The 18,920-nt window shown below is 63.9% G+C and overlaps 1 protein-coding gene across 1 annotated transcript in view; it reads left to right on the top strand.

The window, feature by feature from the left end:
* LOC142364442 (uncharacterized) overlaps positions 1–18,920 on the top strand; it is a 33,591-nt gene that overhangs the window by 3,067 nt on the left and 11,604 nt on the right. The window contains exons 5-6 of the mRNA XM_075443926.1: positions 289–341; positions 17,113–17,475. Coding sequence (XP_075300041.1) covers positions 289–341; positions 17,113–17,475 — 416 coding nt within the window. The remainder of the gene's footprint in view (positions 1–288; positions 342–17,112; positions 17,476–18,920) is intronic.

The following is an 18,920-nucleotide window of genomic DNA, read 5'->3' as shown; positions in this document are numbered from 1 at the left end:
GAGGGGTCTCCTGTATTTCCCCGGCAGCAGAGGCCGTGTCCCGTCTTGGCCCCTCCCGGGCAGGGCCGGGGCTCCGGGTGGGTGTCCCCGCTCCACGGGTGGAAGGGACGGATTTTGGGGTATCCCCCTCCCTGCCCGCCGGTGGGACTGGTCCCGGGTGACCGGGCAGGGGCTCCAACGCCGCCCACACCCCCTCCCGCGCTGCCAGCCTCGCCGGGAAAGTTGCTCCAAGTTGGAGCGATGGCGGCGGCTCCTCCTGACGCCTCTTCTTTCTATTTCCCTCCCCAGGTGGGCTCGGCCGAGCGGCTCCACGGGGGATCGGCACACCGGGCCAGGCGGAGGTAACCGTGCCCCTCCCCCTCCTCTTTTCCAAAGGCAGCCCCGGGATGCGACCTGTTTTACCGGAGGGATGCGGGGCAGGTGCGGGACCAGCAGTTGGCGGCGTTACCGATAACGGTGGGAAGTTGCCGGGCTGGCGGGGAGCGGCTCACCGCGGCATCCCTCGGTGCCGTGGGAGGAGGGGGGCCGGCGGCTCCCCCCGCTGCCCGGGCTCCGGTTCTCGGGTGGGATGTGGGGGTCCTCGCGCCGCCCGGAGCCGAGCCCGCCCGCTCTGCCTCCCGCCGTGGCGGCCGCGGCTCCTGCGGCGAGCGCCGTGCTCGCACCGGAGCCCAACATGGCTGCTGTAGTGAAGGTATTTGATTCACGCGGGGGTGTGGGAGAGGGGGAATAACGGGGGACGAGGGGCGCCGGGGCCAGTCCCCGCAGCCGCCGGGGAGCGGGGTACCGGCGGGCGACGACCCGGTAAGTGCCGGGGAGGAACGGGCCGGGCGGGCCCCCTTGGATCCGCCGCCGCGGACACGCGTGGGGCGGCCACCCTTCCTGGTTCGGAGCTGCCGAGCCCCCCACTCCCACCCCCCGCGACCCCTCGGGCGCGGGGAGCCGTGGAGAGCGGGGACTGGCGACAGGCGTGGGCGAACCGGGCCGCTGCGGCCCGCCCGGGCCCTGCACTGCCGTTACCGGGCCCGCGAGCGGCAGGGGAGCGGGGCCGGAGCCGATGCTGCGCCCGGGGCCCCGCCGGTGCCCGAAGCGACCCTTCCCCGAGCCGGGCCCGGGCCCGGGGGTGCTCCCGGGGCGGCGGCGAAGTCCCGCCGGTCCCGTTCGTTCCCTCGGCGGAGCTTCGGGGCCGCGGTCGTTGTCGGGGTTATTTTACCCTTCGGCGAAGTACGGCGGCCGGGCCCGCCCGGGGAAGGAGCGGTTCGGCATCCCCGAAACGAGAAGGGCGGCAGCCCCACGCGTGTCCGCGGAACCCACCGGGGCGGCGGAACGGGGCCGGGACCGGCGGTGCCCCGGGCGGTGCGGACGGCAGCGGGGCCGACCGCGCCGGGGCCGGGCGGGAGAGGGATTTGGTGCGGACCCGAGGAGGGGAGTGCGGGCGGCAGGCACCGGGCGGCTTGCGAGTGGACGATCCGTTAACGCGGCAACCGGCTGCCTCGCCGGTACCGCCTTCCCGCTCGGAACGGTTTGCGGTGCACCGGAGCGGCGGGAAAGGCAGGAATGATAACGATAATAATTAATAGAGGTCTTAATAATTAATTAGTGGCGGCTCGGAGGGAGGAGGGCGGAGGAGACGCGATCCCGGCCGGCCCCGGTGCGCTGCGGCGGTTCAGCACCACGGAGAGCGGCGGGGCCGGGCCCGGTGCGGGCGGGAGCGACACCCCCCCCCCCCCCCTCCGCGCCCGCCGACGGGGCTCCCGCCCAGGGCTTCCGCCATGCCGGGGGGCGCGGTTCTCGGTGCGGGGCACAAAGCCCCGCTGCTCCCGGGGAATCCCTCCGGTGTTTGCGGGTTGGCATCTCCGCAGGAGCCGCCGCGCTCCGCTCCGGGCCCCTCCGAGCACGGAGGTCGGGTAGATTTTAGCTGTAGAAGCGTGGGTGTGGGGAGGGGGGGTCGGGACGGCTCCGTGCCTCCTCCCCGAAACACCCGCACGCTGTGAGAGCAGCACGGGCCCCGCCGCTCCCGGTCCCCGCTGGAAGCGGAGCCCGCCCGGGGCTGCCCGGGGCCGTTGGGTTCCGTTTTCCGCCGGTTCACCCCCGGAGCGAGGGGCGACGAGGCGGCCCCGGGAGCCCTCCGGGCCGGGGGGGTAAGGCTGGGGGAGGGGGGGCCACGGAGAAGGCCAGGGTGTCCCGCGTGGGTGTGTGCGTGGGTGTGCACCGGGGGGTGTGCGGGGCCGCGCCTGCGTCGGGACGAGCGTGACCGTCGGTGTGCGTGCAGGGGTGTGAGCGCTCCGGGGTGTGCACCGGGGGGGGTGGGGTGGGGGGGGCACCGTGCCCCCGGCCGGGGCACCCCTGGGTGGGTGCGAGCACCACGGGAGTCGCAGCTGCGCCCCGCCGGTGGTCTCCCTGCGTGAGGCGGCCGGGGGTGCCGGGGAAAGGCCGCTGCCCCCCCGCCACTGGCCGGGGCTGCCCCGCCGTCCCCGGGAGAGCGGAGCGGGGTCCCCTGCACCGGGGCGGGACCCGGCCGGGACCGGCCCCTGGCGGCCGCACGGGGGGGACGTGGAGCCGGGACCTCGGCCCCTCGCCCGGGCTCTGCCCCGCCGCCCCTCCGAGCCGCGGCCCCCGCTTTGTCCCGGGCCCGGGGGGGGTCCCTCCCCGGTCAGGGGGGCAGAGCCGATGTCGGACCCGTCGGGGGGACCCCTGTTACCGCCCGGGACGGGGCGGAGGAGTCGAGCCTGGTTTTACTCCTGAGGAGCCGCGATTCCCCTTTGCCAGCGGGGCCTGTGAGCGCGGCATCGACGGGAGGGTCCGGTCGCCCCCGCCGCTTCCCCGCTCGGCACGTCGGGTTTAACCCCAGGCTTTGCCGGGGGGGGTAGTGCGGCTCCGCCACAGCCCTGCTCGAGCGGGGTTACCCCCCGGGGCACCGCCGCCTCCCCGACGGGGCGGGCCTGGCTGCTGCGGGAGGCTGGGTCTGGGGCGGGGGGGCCCGGGGCGAGCAGACGGGCCAGCCCCCGGGGACCGCGGCGGCTGTGGCGAATGGCGCTCCCCCCCCCGAGATGGGGGGGGGGGGGGGGGTGTGACCCCTGCCCCGGCCCCACGCCCGGGCTGTCCCAGGCCCCGCCGCTCGGGCTTTGTCCCCGCCGGCCGCCCGTCCCTCCCCCCGCCCTCCCCCGCCCTCCCGCCAGCCCTCTGCCGCCGGCTCTGCCTCAACTTTAGAGGCAGGTCCCGCAGGCACCGGGGCAGCGGGAGCGGGACCCGCACCGGCACCGGGCGAGGGGATCCAGCCTCCGGCCCGGGTCGAGCCTTCCCGCCCCACCCCGCCAGCCTGGAAGGATGCGGCGACCGGAGCCGACGGCGACCGCGGCAGCCACCGGACCCAGCGGGGTGAGCAGGTACCCCTCCCCCGGGACCCTTCCCTCCCCGGGACCCTTCCCCAGGACCCATCCCGTCTTCCCCCCGTCCCCCCCGTCCTCCACTGAGCCGGGGACAACCGCTCTGCCGAGCTCCCCTCCGAGCAGCCGCATGGCCGGAGCCCCCGGGTGCACCCCGCGCCGCGACCCACCTGGGGTTCGGGGTCCCCGTGGGCAAAGGGATTCGCGGCCCGGAGCCCCAGGATACGCGGGGTCTGTCCCGGGGATGCGGGCCCGGCTGCAGGGAGCGGGTACGGGAGGAAGAGGAGGAAGAGGAGAGCAGAGCAGAGCCGGGGCGCGGTGGAAACCCCCGGGGGGGCCCTTTTCGGCTGGGCCCGTCCCTTCCCCAACCGCTCTCATGACTCAGCAGATCCGTGCCAGTAATTTCCAGCAATTATAAAGTGGGAGCGGGCTCCGGGGTGGGTCTGGGGATGAATTTGGGGCTGGAAAGGAGGCAGGTCCCTGGGCCGTGGGCGGTGGGGAGGGATCCTGAGGGAGCATTCTGCCCTGCCGTGGCTCCCAGGCCACGGGGGGCTGCGTGGGGCTGAGCCCGCTTTAGGGCGCGGGTCCCCTTTGGGGTGCGGACATCGGGTCACAGCGTTCGGGTGGGTTTTGGGGAGCGCCGGCGTTGTGCGTCGCATCCCAAGGTGCCGGGGCAGATTCCCGCTCTCCTACCGAAACCGAGGGGGTTTCTTCAGTTTTGGCGGCGAGGGGACGCAGATGGCGGCTGTCCCGGGGGGCTCCGACGTCGGGGCACGACAACCCCAGGGCGCGCGGCACGGTCAAGGCCCGTTTTGTAAAGACATGGGTGGGTTTTTCTCTTTGGTTATCTAGCTGTATGAGTGTATGTGATATCATAAAGCTAGAGAACCGAATGTAAAAACCCGCTCGCTGTTCTCCGGGGGAAGAGCCCTGCCCTCCCGGCAGGAGAGGGGCTCGGTGGCCACCGGCCTCCCCAGGGCACTGGCCCCAGCACCTTGGCAAGGGGGAGAGCGGCTGAAAGCCAGGCGCGGCTGTGGAGTGGAAATATCGGTGGGGTTTTCTCTTCCATCATTTTTATGGAGGCCCAGAGCGAGTGCCTACGCCTGGGTGATTATTTGGATTCCAACCTGGGGTTCCTTGGGCTACCTACAAACCAGTACCTTCATTTTATTTATTTTATTTTTTTTTTTTCCACTGTGGTTTTAATTTCCACGTCGACAATTAAGCTTGCTTGCGCCGGGTGTGCCGGAGATAAATTAAATGGGGCCAGCTCAGAAATAACCCCTCGAGAAACCCTGTTTATAACGAAGTAGAAGGAAAGTTGCTTAAATATATTACCGCATGCAAATTGTAATTTAGCGCAAACCCGTTTCCGAGGCTACTTCGTCTACTGGGGAAGAGAAATAAATCATCGTCGCTCGTCGGTTATTCGGCATCTGCAGAGAGACTGCAGCTTTGTTCTTCGGAGAGGGGGATTTGGGAGCATCACTCCGAGGGTGCCTATGCTCCTCCGGTCTCAGCCTCCCCCTCCCCGGTCTCTCCCGGTCCCCCCCCGGACTCCTGCTTCGCTGCCGGTGGATCGGGGTGTTGTGTGCAGCCAGCTCTCTCCTTCCCTCCCGCTTCCTCCGGCTCCTCTCGGTCCCCGCGGCGCCCGGGGAGACTGGCGGTGCAAGGGATGGGGGGCTGAGCCCCGGCTGCCCAGGGGCCGCGCAGGCAGAGGATCCAGCCCAGAACGCTGATGCTGGGAGAGGGGAGAGGCTGTGAGTGGGGACCCTGAAGGCTGAGCGCTCCCCAGTAATTCCTGGGAGCTCAGGGAAGCGGGGAGCAGTGTGTTCAGGCGCGTGTTTCGGGACGCAGCTTGGAGCGGGTGGTGGTGGTCAGCCGGGAGGCTCCGCAGATGGACCCAGGTGCTTAAACCACTGCAGGATCAGGCCCTGCCCGTGCCGGACCACCAGCCGCTCTCCCATGGGGTGCAGGCACAGTGCGAGGGGCTCAGCACCCTGAGCGGGATGGTGGCACCGGGACTCATCCACCCCCGCCACACTGCTCAATTCTTCGATGCATCAGTTCCCTGGCTGGGTTGGTGCTGAGAAATGAGAAAGGGAAGAGCATCAGCTCCAGATACTGAAAGCTCAGTGTCTCAATCTCTTGCTCCGTCAGCCTCTCCCTGCCCTGCACACCCTGGCTTCTGCGCAGGGTTGTGCCTGCTCCTTCACCCGGTGTTGCTGGAGTCGGCAGCAGAGGAGGAATTTGGGGTGTGAGAGGCAGGGGGGCACCTTCCTCCCTCTCCACAGGTCTTGCTGTGTTCAGGTGGGGGGAGCAGGTTCCTTGTCCCGGATCTCTGTGATCCCTGGCACTGATCCTGCACCCCCAGCCTGCTCAAACACTCTGGGCTCACCCAATTTGGGCCTTTTTCTGGGTGGGAACGAAGTGGGCCCTATATAGGATGTAGAATAAAGTAGACACAGCCCCCGTACACCCCATAATATGTTGTGGGATAAAGAGGAGATGGTCCCCATGGGGCCACCCCACCTGCGGCCTGGGGACAGGGAGGAGCGCGGGTTCTTCAGCCGTGGCAGCGCCGAGCTGGGCGAGAGCTTTTGCTGCAGCAAAACGCGGGGCTGCCGCGGCGTCCGGCGGCACCAGTTCGTCTGCTTGGTGGAGACGCGGGTCCCCGGGGAAATGTGCCCCGTCCGATAGCCGATGCCCCTCTGTGCTCCGCTTGCGGGGCTGGATGGAAGGGGAAAACCTTCCCTGGCTCCTTGCTTGTTCGCTCTGAGCTCCTCCAAGGGACGGCAGGTTTTTGTCGGAGCAGGGTTTCCATGCCATCCCTTCGACCATCTCAGGGTCTCCAAGATCTGGACCAGCCGCGAATCCTGTAGCTTTGTGTATGGGTTTGGGCAGGGTTTGGGCAGGGGCTGCCCACCCTGACCTGCCCGCGCCTCCGTAGCGTCGGCAGAGGAAGCCGCTGGCGGGTGGGAGAAGCGTTTCGGCAGCGGCGAGGCCGCGTGGGGACAGCCGGGAGGAAGCGAAGCGGCAGCCGTGCAGCAGCGGGAGGGATGCACGGTGCGCAGCGCGGGGAGCTGATGCTGGGCAGCAACCCTGCCCTCGCCACTCGCAGTCCCAAGCTGAAGAGTACCCCAAATGGTGCCACCATGCACCCCAACATCCCGGCCGGGAGCACAGCGGGAACCGGCGCAGGCTCTGCTGCGCTCGGGAAACCGTCTCCTCCCTCCTGACTACATGTAAACCATTCAGCAAGAATTTCTTAAAATAGGTTCCACTTTAAGGACTTATCTGCTGAATGCCATTAATTTTCTGGGGTTCGTTAAAAGCAAACTTGGTATCATAGCAACTGAATCTATTACAGGGAAGCAGCCAATTGCGCCTTGCGGTGTGTGCAACCGGAGGCGAGAGAAAGGAGCCTTTCAGGTTTATTCTCGGGCTTGTGCCTTTGCAAGCGAAGTTTTAATTTTCAGTGTTTTATTCCTTGCAGAATATTTTATAATTTCTCCCAGCAAATCTGCAGGGAGAGGAAAATCACCGCGCTGGCAAATATTTGCAAAATCGCCTTCGTTTTGTGCCGTCCAGGTGCAGGCAGAGGTGGTGGCAGAGGGATGTGGCGGGTGCTGGGGGGGCTGGATCCGGCCCCAGCAATTCGGCCTCGTGCTTGGGACAGCTGGGCTCGCCCCTCCGGGCTTGATGCCACCAGCCCCGATGTCACCCTCGGGAGCGATGCTGATCGTGGGCGTCTCCGGCCGCCCCAGATGTTTCGGGGACTGCCCAGCAGGATTGGGGGTTGCTGGTAGAGGGGACGCTAATCCCCGTCTCATTTCCCCGGCCTCACTAAAAAAATAGTCATTATTTTCCTTTTAATCCCATCTCTTTCCTCTTTTCCATTAGGCCCTAAGCTGCAATCTTGTTCCCGGGGGATGTTACGCCGAGGATAATCCCGGGCGCTGCCAGGGCGCTCGGTCCGGCTACTTTGGGGCAGGGGGGTGACTGCCAGCCTTGGCGTGCTGCCGGTGCGTCGGGGCTGAGCCCGGCCGGCCCCGGACGTCTCTGGTCCTGGTCCCTGGCACCGGGAGAGGAACCCGGCTGAGCATCCCGGTGCTGGCACAGCAGGGCGAGCTGGGGGCAATGGGGCGATCCCCAAAACCCCGTGCCAGCCGTGGGGGTGGGAACAGAGAGCTCATGGCTAGCTTGGCTGTCGGGGTGCCGGGCTGGTGCCGCTGCCCTGTGCCGGCTGTGCCAGCTCGGGCGGGCAGGATCCAGCCCTGGGCTCGGTGGGGGGACGGAAGGAGCCCTTTGTGCCGTGGCTGGCGCAGGGGCTGGGACGGAGGGATCTGGGGGGGTGCCGGGGTTTGGGGTGCTGAGAGGAGCCCGGGAGGCAGCTCCACCTCCACCCCACGACTGCAAAGCTCAGCTGAGAAACGTGAAATGGCGGGGCCGGCACCTCGCCTGCCGGAGCCCTAAAAATAACCCCGCCCAAGCTTGCCTCTCACCGCTGGCAGCGCGATGCTCAGGTTTTAATCGGAAGGGGTGGCGGGAGCCGCGTTCGCAGCTGTCCTGGCCGCTGGCATCACGCACTTGTGCCCGAAGGTCGCAGCCCCCAGCCTCGGCCGTTACACCCAAACCGCCCTGTTCCTGGGCGAGGGGGTCCCAATGCCACCCCCCCGGCCCCGGTGCCGCTCCCTTCTCCCACTGCAAGCTGGTGATTTTCCAACTTGATAGCAGAGAGGGGGAAAAAAAAGTCATTTATGATAAAAAGTATCACTTAAATAGACAGCAAGGCTAAGAGCCCTGGACAAAAACATATCCCCAAGCAGGAGAAAATGAAAAACACTGATGTGTTTAACTTTAGGCCATTTAAAAATAACCATTGAACAGGCAACAGTAAATAACAATTCCTTCCCATCAGGTACGTGTCACTGCGGCGGTGAAGCTCCCGTTTATTTACCCAAAGCTGGCAGAGGATGGCCCGGCCGGCTCTTTAGCTGCTCATTTTTATAGATGTCAGGCTGAAGTCTCCGACCCGGATAAATCAGGTGCCGGCGGTGGAGGGAGCGGTGTGGGAGAGCTCAGCCCTCCTTCGGTGCCGGAGGGGTGCGGTGCTCCCAGTCAGGGCGGTATGTGGGACCCCCACCCATGGGACCCAGCCCTGGAGGGGGGAGATGAGACCCCACGTGTGGGGCTGGGTGCACAGGACGTTTGGGTCTGTTCCCAGCCCCAAGCGATGAGCTGCAGCCTTGCTTTCTCTCTCTCTCTTTTTTTTTAATGGAGAAATTATTATTTACATTTTAATATCTTCATGTTTCTATGGAAACTCCGTGGCTGCGCTGGGTGGAGAAGTCAAAACCAGCCGGGAAAATGGCAATATTTGAAAGCAAGAGGAGCTGGGCGGGTGCTCGCCAGGGCACGGGGACCGGGGTAGGGTGCAGGTGTGGGATGCGGGGGGACCCCGCTGCGTGTCGGCGATGCTCAGGGTGCCGAGGACGTGACCTCGGTGGCTGCGTTTGTCGCTCCTGCCCGAGCCAAACCCTTCGCCTGGGCTCCTCGGCGAGCGGTTCGTCAGGATGCTCCAGCCAGCGCAGGGCTACGAGGATGAGGAGGGGACTGGAGCATCTCTCCTACGAGGAGAGGCTGAGGGAGCTGGGCTTGTTCAACCTGGAGAAGAGAAGGCTGAGAGGGGACCTTAGAAATGCCTTTAAATATCTGCAGGGTGGGGGTCAGGAGGATGGGGCCAGACTCTGTTCAGTGGTGCCCAGCGACAGGACAAGGGGCAACAGGCACAAACTGAAGCAGAGGAAGCTCCAGCTGAACCCGAGGAAGAACTTCTTCCCTCTGAGGGTGCCGGAGCCCTGGCCCAGGCTGCCCAGGGAGGCTGTGGAGTCTCCTTCTCTGGAGATATTCCAGCCCCGCCTGGACAAGGTCCTCTACAGCCTACTGTAGGTGACGCTGCTTGGGCAGGGGGTTGGGCTGGGTGACCCACAGAGGTCCCTGCCAACCCCCACCATGCTGGGATTCTGTGATTCTGTAACCGCGCAGCGTTCGCCGCAGCCTTTCCCCTTCCCCGCACGCAGGGAAAGCCCCTCGGGGTCGGACGGAGCTTTGGTGGGCAAGGGCTGGCCGAGCTCCCTCGCTGTGGGCACGCGTGGGCATCGCCCACCCGGGGGAAAGCACCGCGGCCCCGAATGTAGGTCAGGCACGCACGTGCATCGTCACGTACGTACGTTGAGTCCCAAGAGCTGGGGCTCATCCTCGCCGACAACAAACCCGTGCGCGGCCGTTAAACAGATTTGCATTTATAAACGGCGAAACGCGGGGTGCATGCGCTACGTACCGGGGGGCCAGGGGGTCCCCCCTGCCTGGCACCGGCGATGGTGCTCATGCGGAAAGAGCGCGGTGGCGGCGGAGACCTCGTCCCCCTAATAGCCGGTGACAGGGACTTGCTAGTGGCGATGTCCCCGCGTCGGGCACAGAGCAAGGACGGAAGGTGTGCGAAGTCCCCGCTTTTGTCAGAAAGTATCTATCAGAGCAGCGGGGAAAGGTCAGCGGGAAAAGCACGCGGGGAGGCACGAGCGGGCCCTGAGGATGCTGTCCTGTCCGTCTGTCCGATCAGCTGCGGACACCAGCGGGTGATGTCCCCCAACCCCCGCCCCGAGGACAGCGGGAAATTAGCTTAAAAAAATCCCAGTGCTTCAAAAATAACGACTGTGGGTTTGGCTGCCTTTGCCTCCTGGTTTTCGAGCCTTTGGGGATGATGTTTTCATGCCTTCCTCTGCCGCCACCAGAAATGTATTTATTTATTTTTAATGAAAAGCACGATGCCGGTGCTGTGCTGGGGCTGGGCCCTGGCAAACAAGGGAAGATGGTGGGGTTGGGGGGGGGGGGGGGGCTGCGCCCGTGCTGCTGCCCCCGGCTTCGAGGAGCAGCCCCCCCCCCACGGCAGCTGCGCAGTGAGTGGGACCCCCGGCTCTGCCGTCCCTGAGGCTCCCTGGGAGGCTGAGCCCAGACTTTCTCTGCCCTAATTCCCCGGGAAACCAGGCGAGGGCTGAACCTTGCGTGGCTGTTTATTGTTTTCTATAAATCTTGGATTTCCACCGAGCTTGGAGAGGATTTTTGGGCAACCCATGGGCTCTGCGTTAGGGGAAGGGAAGGTGTGAGGTGACCGAGCCGCCCCATCCCCGGGAATCCCATCCCTCGTGTGCCAGGCGGGGATTTAACGCCGAGTTTGCTCCCGGAGCATCAAGCGCTGGTTGTGAAACCCGGGCACAGCCGAGGCCATGGGGGAGACCAGGCTGCTGCCGGGGGGTTTGGGGTCCCCATGGGTGGGTCGCGGACAGGGGTACGGCCACCGGCCACGTGTCCCCTCTGCTCGCCGAGCCTCCACGTTTGCAAATCAGGGAAGGGCGCTGGTACCTTTTGGCTCATTTCTTACATCAAAATCGAAGCCTGCGGGTAAAAGGGAGAGACAGAGGGGTCCGGGCTGGGGGCTTTAACCCCGGCTCCACGTTTCTGTCCCCCCCCTCCTCCGCCAGCCACCCCTTTCAGAGCGAGCTTTGGGGATGAAACCCCGCGCCAGCTGCAACGCATCAGCCCACGGCTGGGCACCCCCCGCACGCTGCCCCACATGCCGGGGCTTGCACACGTGTGTGCACGCGCAGCCGAGCCGGAGTCGGGGCCGGCTGCTCCGGGAGACGGGGTGCGAGCGGCATTTCAATGCAAGACGGGCGCGAACAATGAGGTGTGTTTTTAAGGGACTGTGAAAGGGGGGTTTTTTGCTGAAGGACTGAAAAGGCGGCGGGGGGGAGGAGGGAGCCGGGCAGCCCCTCCATTAGCTCAGTGCAGCAGCGAGAACAGCTGTGAAAAGAGCCCAGGCCTTTTTCCCACGCCCAGAGGAGCGGAGCGAGGGAAGGAGCCCTCCCAGCAAGGTCAGATCCCATCACTAATATATACACAGGCTGTGCCCTCATTCACGTCACCCCGGCGCAGGTTTGTTTAAGGCACACACACACTGACACTAATTTCTCCTCGCCCTCGCTCCCCCAGCCGGCCCCATTATGGTCCCCGCTGCATTAAACCCTCCCCGTGCCCCGGCGACGGCTGGCAGCACCGAGGGGGTGGGTTTTTTTATATTTTATTCCCCCCTCTCCTCCTCCCCAACACCTGACCGGCAAGGTCAACATGAGGTGCCTGCGCGACGGCGGCGGCGATGGGTTCTGTCCGGCAGCTGCCGCGCCGGGGCTGGCTCGCAGGAATGCGCGGCGACGGCCGGGTCCCGCAGATGGGACCTGGCAGGGGTTTGACACCCAGGACTCAGCTGGTGGAGGCGGATGGCGGGGATGCTGAGCTTGGGGAGGGGTGGAATGACACCCCCCCCCCCCTCCAACCCTGTCTCTGTGCGTTCATGGGAGCGTGGCTGATTGATGCCGGCGGAGGGCTGGCGGTTTGTCAGGAGGATGAAGTTGTGGTGCTTTGCTGGTGGGGCCATGTTAAAGGGTTGGTCCAAGCGCTTCAGCCTGCGGCTTCCAGAGCCCGGACAGGGAGTGACGCCAGTGGCTCCGGTGGGGTCTTGCCAGTCCCAGTGTGGTCTCAGCGGTCACAGAATCACAGAATGGTCAGGGTTGGAAGGGACCTCTGTGGGTCACCCAGTCCAACCCCCTGCCGAAGCAGGGTCACCTACAGCAGGCTGTAGAGGACCTTGTCCAGGCGGGTCTTGAATATCTCCAGAGAAGGAGACTCCACAACCCGGTGTGATGCCCCAGCAGTGACTGGTGCGGGACACGGGCGATGGCAGGACCAAGCCCTCCTGCCTGTCCCGGTGCCAGCCGGGCTCTGCTGTCCCACGGGGCAGTGAGCCTGGGTCCGGGCAGCTCTGCCCCTGCCCTCGCTGTCACCGTCCCCGTCCCAGGCACCCCAGCATCAGGGGGGTCTGGGGGTTGTTGCCTGGGGCTGCTGGGGGGGGGCAGGATGCGTGCGTGTGGGGCTGCTCTGCAGCCTTCATAGGGGGTTGGAGATACAGAGGCAGAGGGGGGGGGATCCCCTCCTGGTCTTCCCATGCCAGGCTCTGGCCGCGGTAGCTCCCCGTCCCCCCTCGCCCAGGGCCCCGCCGGCCCAGCCAGGCATCTGCTGAGAAACAGGCAGCAAATAAATCAGGTCTTGTTTATTCTCATGCCTGGGCTTGGTGTGTGAGTTCATTTTAAAACGTTCTGCCTTAAATTACAGCCTAATAAATCAATACCCACTTAGCGATGCAAGCGAGCGGGAGCAGTTTGCACAAAGAATTAAAGTTGCCTTTGCAGCTCTCGGGCTTTGCAAAGGGTGAGGGAGCGAGTCCCGGCAGGACCCTGTCCTGGGACGCGTGTGTGCGTGGCTGGGACACGTGTGTGCATGGCTGTGCATGGCTAGGACATGTGTGTGCGTGACTGGGACACGTGTGTGCATGGCTGTGCATGGCTGGCACACACATGTCATGGCTGTGCATGGCCAGAACACATGTGTGCGTGGCAGGGACGCATGTTAGGGCAGGCGTGTGCCATCAGCCGCCCCGTGCAGAGCCTTGGGGCAGCCTCAGCACCGATCCCAGCCCCACCCCAGCTCCTCTGACATGGGGTATCTCTGGATTTCCCCCCCCCCAAAATGTGACTGCACGGTTCCCCCCACCCAGCTCCCACCCTCCTCTGCCTCGCTGCCCCCTCCTCATCCAGGGCCCTTCATTATGGCCCCGCTAACGGCTTTCCCTGAGCATCCTCCTCCCCTTCGCCCCTCGGCTCACACCTCTCACTTGTCTAATCCCCTTGTATTTGTCTGGGCCGCCTTCCAGGGCCACCCACCTCTTTATTGGGCCACTGCTAAGTAAACGCTGCCTTTGCTCTGCTAAACAGGGGCTCCTCCTTGGCACAGTCGGGGTTAGCGGGACCGGACCTTTCATGTGCCGCTCACCTTTCTCGGGGGCTGCCCTTCGCCTCCTGCCATGGCACCCTCCATCCTCATCCTCCTCCTTCCCAGGGATTCGGGGCACACCGGGCTCTCGGTGCCCAGCACCGCGGCATCCGCAGCCCTGAATGTCATCGCTGCCAGCTCCCATCAAAGCCGCCCTTGGCGGTGCCCAAGGACCGTGGTCCCTGTCCCCCCAGCTTGTGTCGGAGCCGGTTTTATCCCTCCCCCCTCGTCTCCCTTGCCAAGCCCTGACACTTGATGGCAGCCCATTCAAAATGCATGGGCTCCCCTTTCCAAGCGCCCCGGTCCTTTTGAACTAAAAGGATTTTCTCAGAGGCTAAGTTCAAATGTATGGCCGTTATTTATTTATCAACCCACTATGTATTATTCATTTATTTAAAAATGTATGGCAGCTGGGAGCCCCGTGTTTAATCGCCCCGCGGATGGCGAGGGCCAGGTGGAGCCGGCCCCTTGCTCCGCCAGTAACCTGGCGTGGTGGCTGCCGCCGGCCCGCCGGCCTCACGCCTGATTTACCATGAACCCAGCCAAAACTAACCCCAGCCCCACGGCAGCCAGAGCAGGGCGGCCGTGCTGGGTGGGCGTGGGGCCGGAGCCGGCGTTTCAGGGCGACGCCAAGGACCCGCCGTGCGCCGAATGCTGCGGGTCGCTGGGTGGAGGTGCGTGGGGTTGTCATTCCCCCCCTCCTCGGCACTGATTTTTGGGGTTGGGTATGGGGACGTGCACTGCTGGCCACCTGGCTGGCCCCTCCGGTGGCCAAGGCCACTGTCCTCATTTGCTGCCCATCCCCAAGACAAGGACGAAGTGGCCGATGTGCTGCTGGTGTGCGGGGAGGCTGGAAGGGGCTGGCACTGGTATGTCAAAAAGGAAAAAACAAGGCAGAAAAAGGAGAAAACTGGCTGTGCTTTGCTTTCCCCGGCATCTCGGGGAGGAGGGGACGCATCCAGCCCTCCTGGCATCTCCTTATCCCTGCAGAGGCGAAGGACCGAGTCGCCTGGCAGGAGGAGCACAAAGGGTTAAGGATGCTTTCCTTCCCCGCTAAACTCCTCACCAGAGCCCCCACCACCCTCTTCCTCATTGGGACATTCGCTAATTGAGACAGCTTCAGCCCCTGCCTCCCTCCTCTCCCCCTGGGGCTGAGCTGCTTCTTCCCAGGGGGAGCACATTGTCTGCTCCAGCCGGGTTGATGTAATCCCTAAGCCCGAACAATACTTCCCCACCCCGCTCCCGCTGAAAGGGTATTACTGCCCAATGAGATAATTACTCAGCAGGCCACCCTAATCATCCCCTCGGCCCAGCCGTGTTCCCCGAGGAGCCCAGCTCAGCCCCACAGCACCCAGGACATGGGTTTGTGGTCCTTTGGGGTGATGCTGCTGGAGTTGCTCACCCTATGTGGGCACCTGGACCCCAGACACCAGCAGCAAAATATACTGGGGAAGGGAGATGGGCTGCTGAGATGCCACCGCCAGCACCACGGTTGTTGTCACCTAAAAACAGGTGGGGGTGGGAGTGCCAGGATGCTGAGCCTGGGCTGGCAACGCCACGGTGCTGATGGAGCCCGGGTGGGATGAACCCACTGCTGGTACAATGGGGTTTGGTTTTTTCCTGAAGTCACGTCCCCGCTTTGGCCCCCTTGGGAAGGGTCTGGGCTGGCAGATGTCCCCGAGAGCCTGGCAGTGAGCACAGACCCAATAGCACATCGAGAAATCAATGATCAGGCTAAAATTTTGGGAAACAAAATTCCATGTTTTCATTAAATATCGGCATTTGCAGGGACCTGATTTCAAAATCCAGAATTTCAGCACCTAAAAACCTGCCCCAGCCCACAGGATAAATGTGAGCAGTTTCCCAGATTGCTTTACCAGGAAACAATCCCGATTCTCAGCCCCGCTTTGTGCAGGGTTTACTGCCCAGAGGGGCTCTGCGCTTGCTCTCGCAGAGCGTGCGGGGCCACGTGGCACACGTGTGGTGTCGGCGTGTACCGGTGGGCACACGGGTGTACCTGCGCGTGCAGCACTGGCTGCTTGGCTGGGCTGAAACCCGGCAGTTTTCCCAGCCAGAGAGTCCAGGGCTGGCTTTCCCTCCTGGAGCAGCTGGGCTGCAGAGCTCCCCTTAATTGTCCAAAGTGCTGGAATTGGGGATACTGCAGGAAAAGGGACCTGTGCAGGGCTGCCAAAATTAAAGCCCGGTTCTTCTTAATCCTGCTTTTTGCGGCTCTGGCTACCCTGAAGCCAGGGATTATCCTGTCCGCCTTCCCACAAGCCGGTAGAGCAAGAGCGAAGCGGCCGGAGAATTAATCTCCTGTAGGTTTTGCTGATCCCATCCCCAGAAAGGCGGCTGCGGGGGGACCCGGAGGGTCTGGGGGGGCCGGAGCTGGGCAGGGGGACCCAGACCCTCTGCCACCGCGGATTTGTGTTGGGCTCGGGGAGGGGAGCTGGCGTTTGGTGGGATGGTCCTGGATGTTCACCAGAACCAGGGATGGGGCTGAGCGACAGGTCCGGCAGCACCGCGGTCACCGGGCTGCACGTCCCCCCGTCCCCAGCACGGACTTTTTGCCCCAGCACGGCCGTGCAAGGCCAATGCTGCGGCGAGGGACGCTGCCCTGCTCCAGCCACTGCTCCTCCCCATCCCTTTCTTGGCCGATCTCTTCTGACAGACAAACACCGGCTCTTTCTCCGCCGCAAAGTCCTTGTCCAGCCAAGCACACAAAGCGGATCCATTATCCGATGGGGGACAGAAAGGAGGGGCCGGGGGGGGGGAACCGCCACCGCACAATGTGCACAAGTGGCGTGCGGGGCCGCCCCTATTGTGTCTGGGCAGGAAGGGCTGGGACCCACGGCGCGGGCCCCTCAATGGCAGCATTGTGTCTGAGCCCCCCGTCCCCTTGGGAGTCCCTTGGTGTCCCCCGCCTCGGGTCGGCTCCCGCCGCCCGTCTGGGGCAGCACTGCCAACACACCCTGGCTCCCGTCCTTCTGGGATCCTCTCTTCCCATCGGACACCCTAGGGAGCGCTCAGGGGTGTTGGAAGGGTTGAGTTTTCAGAAGCAAAGCGAGCGGGCTGATGGGTGCCCCCTCGCCCTGGGGATGGATGTGCGAGGTGAACATGGGTGCTGGGGCCAGCAAGTTTTTGGGGGATTAAAAAGCTGATCTGGGGCAGATCAAGGCATCCCTGCACCGGCAGCGGGTGCTGGGGGCCAGGGGAGATCGTAGAATCACAGAATCGTAGAATCTGAGTGGTTTGGGGTGGAAGGGACCTTAAACATCGTCTAGTTCCAGCTCCCCTGCCATGGGGGAGATGACCAAGGGCACCTCCGGAGGGGGTTTGCCCCTGTCATCCGACACAGAAGGGCTTCCCTCCCCACCAGCTCCCGGGAAGGTTTGGGTCCTCTCCTTGCCTGCAAACTGGGATGCGGGATGCAGTCCGGTGTGTAACCCATGGGGTGACGAAGCTGCTCAACCCTCTCTGTAGACCCTGATGGCAAGGACAGACAGAAACCCATCCCTAAGTTGGGACCCATGCGGGTACCCAGAGCAGGGCTTATACATAGAGGCGGGTGCAGAGACCCCGAGGCCCTTCGCCAGGCTCCGGTGGTGGCGGGAGAAACCTTTGGATCCTCTTCGAGCATCGTCTTGGCCATGTGCGTCTGCCCAGCGCGGCGGCTGGGCTGGTTAGCGTGGCTCGGTGACGAGCAGAGTGAGACCGGCATGGTTTTGGAGGCGAGCGGTGTGGTTCTGGAGGTGATGGTGTTGCTCATTTTATTTTTTTACAGAGGGGAAATCCCCACCTTGCTCTGCTCACCGCGGTCCGGCAGCATCCATCGCCAGGGACGGGGATGGGGCACAGCGGCCGGGGCGAAGGAGACCACGCGCCCCGCAGCACCCTGGAAACCAGAGGATGGAGGAGCCCCATGGAGCACCGTGGACTGGGCTTTCCGGCCCCATGGGAGCCGCCGGGCCGGGAGGAGGCAGCTCCCAGCACGGGTTTGCAGCGGCAAAGTTGTACGTGGCTGTCAAGGACCAGCTGGTTTCGTCGCATTGCTCCGCGGCGACCACAGCACCTGCGGAGCCAGGCTAGGGAGGGGAGCATCGCTCCCCAACAGATGCTCGAGTCCCCCTCGCCTCTCCCGGACGGGGTAAGTTTGGGCTTTTCTTGCATTTCTTGATGGCTGACATCGGGTTTTCCTTGCAGAGCCTCCCCCCCCGGGCTCTCTCCAGCTGGGAATTTGGGGGGACCAGGGAGCAGCGCCGTGGAGCGGGGCACCCACGATGGCTCCACGCTCGGCTGCGCTGCCTCTGGCTGTCGGGTCTGTGGGCGGCTGTGATTGCTGGGTTGCGAGGTGCCACCCTGATTTTTTTTCTCATTGTTTTAGGGGAAAAAACCCCCAGCTTTTATCCCCATTTTATTTATATTCCTCTTTGAAAACATTTAGATTGCTCCCCCAAAGCCTGTGGAAGACTGGGCTATTGGTAACAGCGTTTGGTTGCCAAATTATTGATTTTCCTCCTATTTCCTTGTCAGTGTACATTAAAAATCTTTCCTCTATGAATCAAAGACATCCTTCTCTATGACTGAACAGCATGAGGGGGGATCTTCCCCCCTCGCCTCCTGCCTTCCCCCCAGCCGGGTGTGCAGCCACCCTTGCCATCCACAGCTCCTCCTGCTCTGTCCCATCCAAACCCCCCAAATCCCATTTTTCCTCCTCGTAGACATTGGATTTAACCACACAAGTGACTTCCCGCTCCATCCGGGAGCCTGTTTTGGGGTTACGTGTTCATCCCAGCCCCCCCGCAGCGCTGGGGAAGGGGGTGGGGAGAGGCGCAGCCCCGCAGTGGCAGCATCGCATCCTTGGGAGTCAGTCAAGGGAGAAAAAAAACCCACATCCCCCGCGGTCCTTGCTCATCCGAGTTTTTCACGTGACGGCGAAGCTGTCCGAAACATTAGAAAAAATACCTTTCACCTTTCCCAGGGTGAGCCTGGCAGCCTGCGCGGGCGCTGCCGTGGTGCCCGTCGGCCGCCCATGCTCTTGGCTCTGGTTTTCCGGTGGGGATTTACTTCGACCCCAGACCCGCAACGGGGAGATGAGGAATATTAATTCCCCCATTTTCCCCCAAAACAACGCCTGTGCAGGAGGAGGTGGGGGGTATCTGCTTGTTGAGGCTGGGTTTTCTTGCGGTTTTTCATTCTGGCTGGCATTCCAAGTGGGATGTGGGGTGCATCCCCACTGGATCACCCTCCAGAGATGGGTCTGGGATGCAGTGTCGGTGCTGCTTTTTAGGGGAGCGAGACGCGGCGGCAGTGGTCCCGGGTCTCCCCGGGACCACTGCCGTGTCTCGATCCCCATCACCCACCCCCTCCAGCAAACACCTCCGTGAACATTAATCCCCACATCGCCCATCGATCTCCATGCACACAGAGACCGGTGCCGTCCCATCTGGAGACCCCGAGGTGCAGGGATGGAGCGGGGACCCCCAACCACGGGCGAGGAGCACACTGAACTCCCCAAATCATGATGCCCCATCGCTACAAATCCCCGTCCCCACCCAGTTTTGCTTCGTTCCTTCTCCCCTCCTGCTTTTA

Source organism: Opisthocomus hoazin, chromosome 27 (genome assembly GCF_030867145.1).
Source record: "Opisthocomus hoazin isolate bOpiHoa1 chromosome 27, bOpiHoa1.hap1, whole genome shotgun sequence".
NCBI lineage: Eukaryota > Metazoa > Chordata > Aves > Opisthocomiformes > Opisthocomidae > Opisthocomus > Opisthocomus hoazin.
This window is presented reverse-complemented; position numbering and strand designations above follow the sequence as displayed.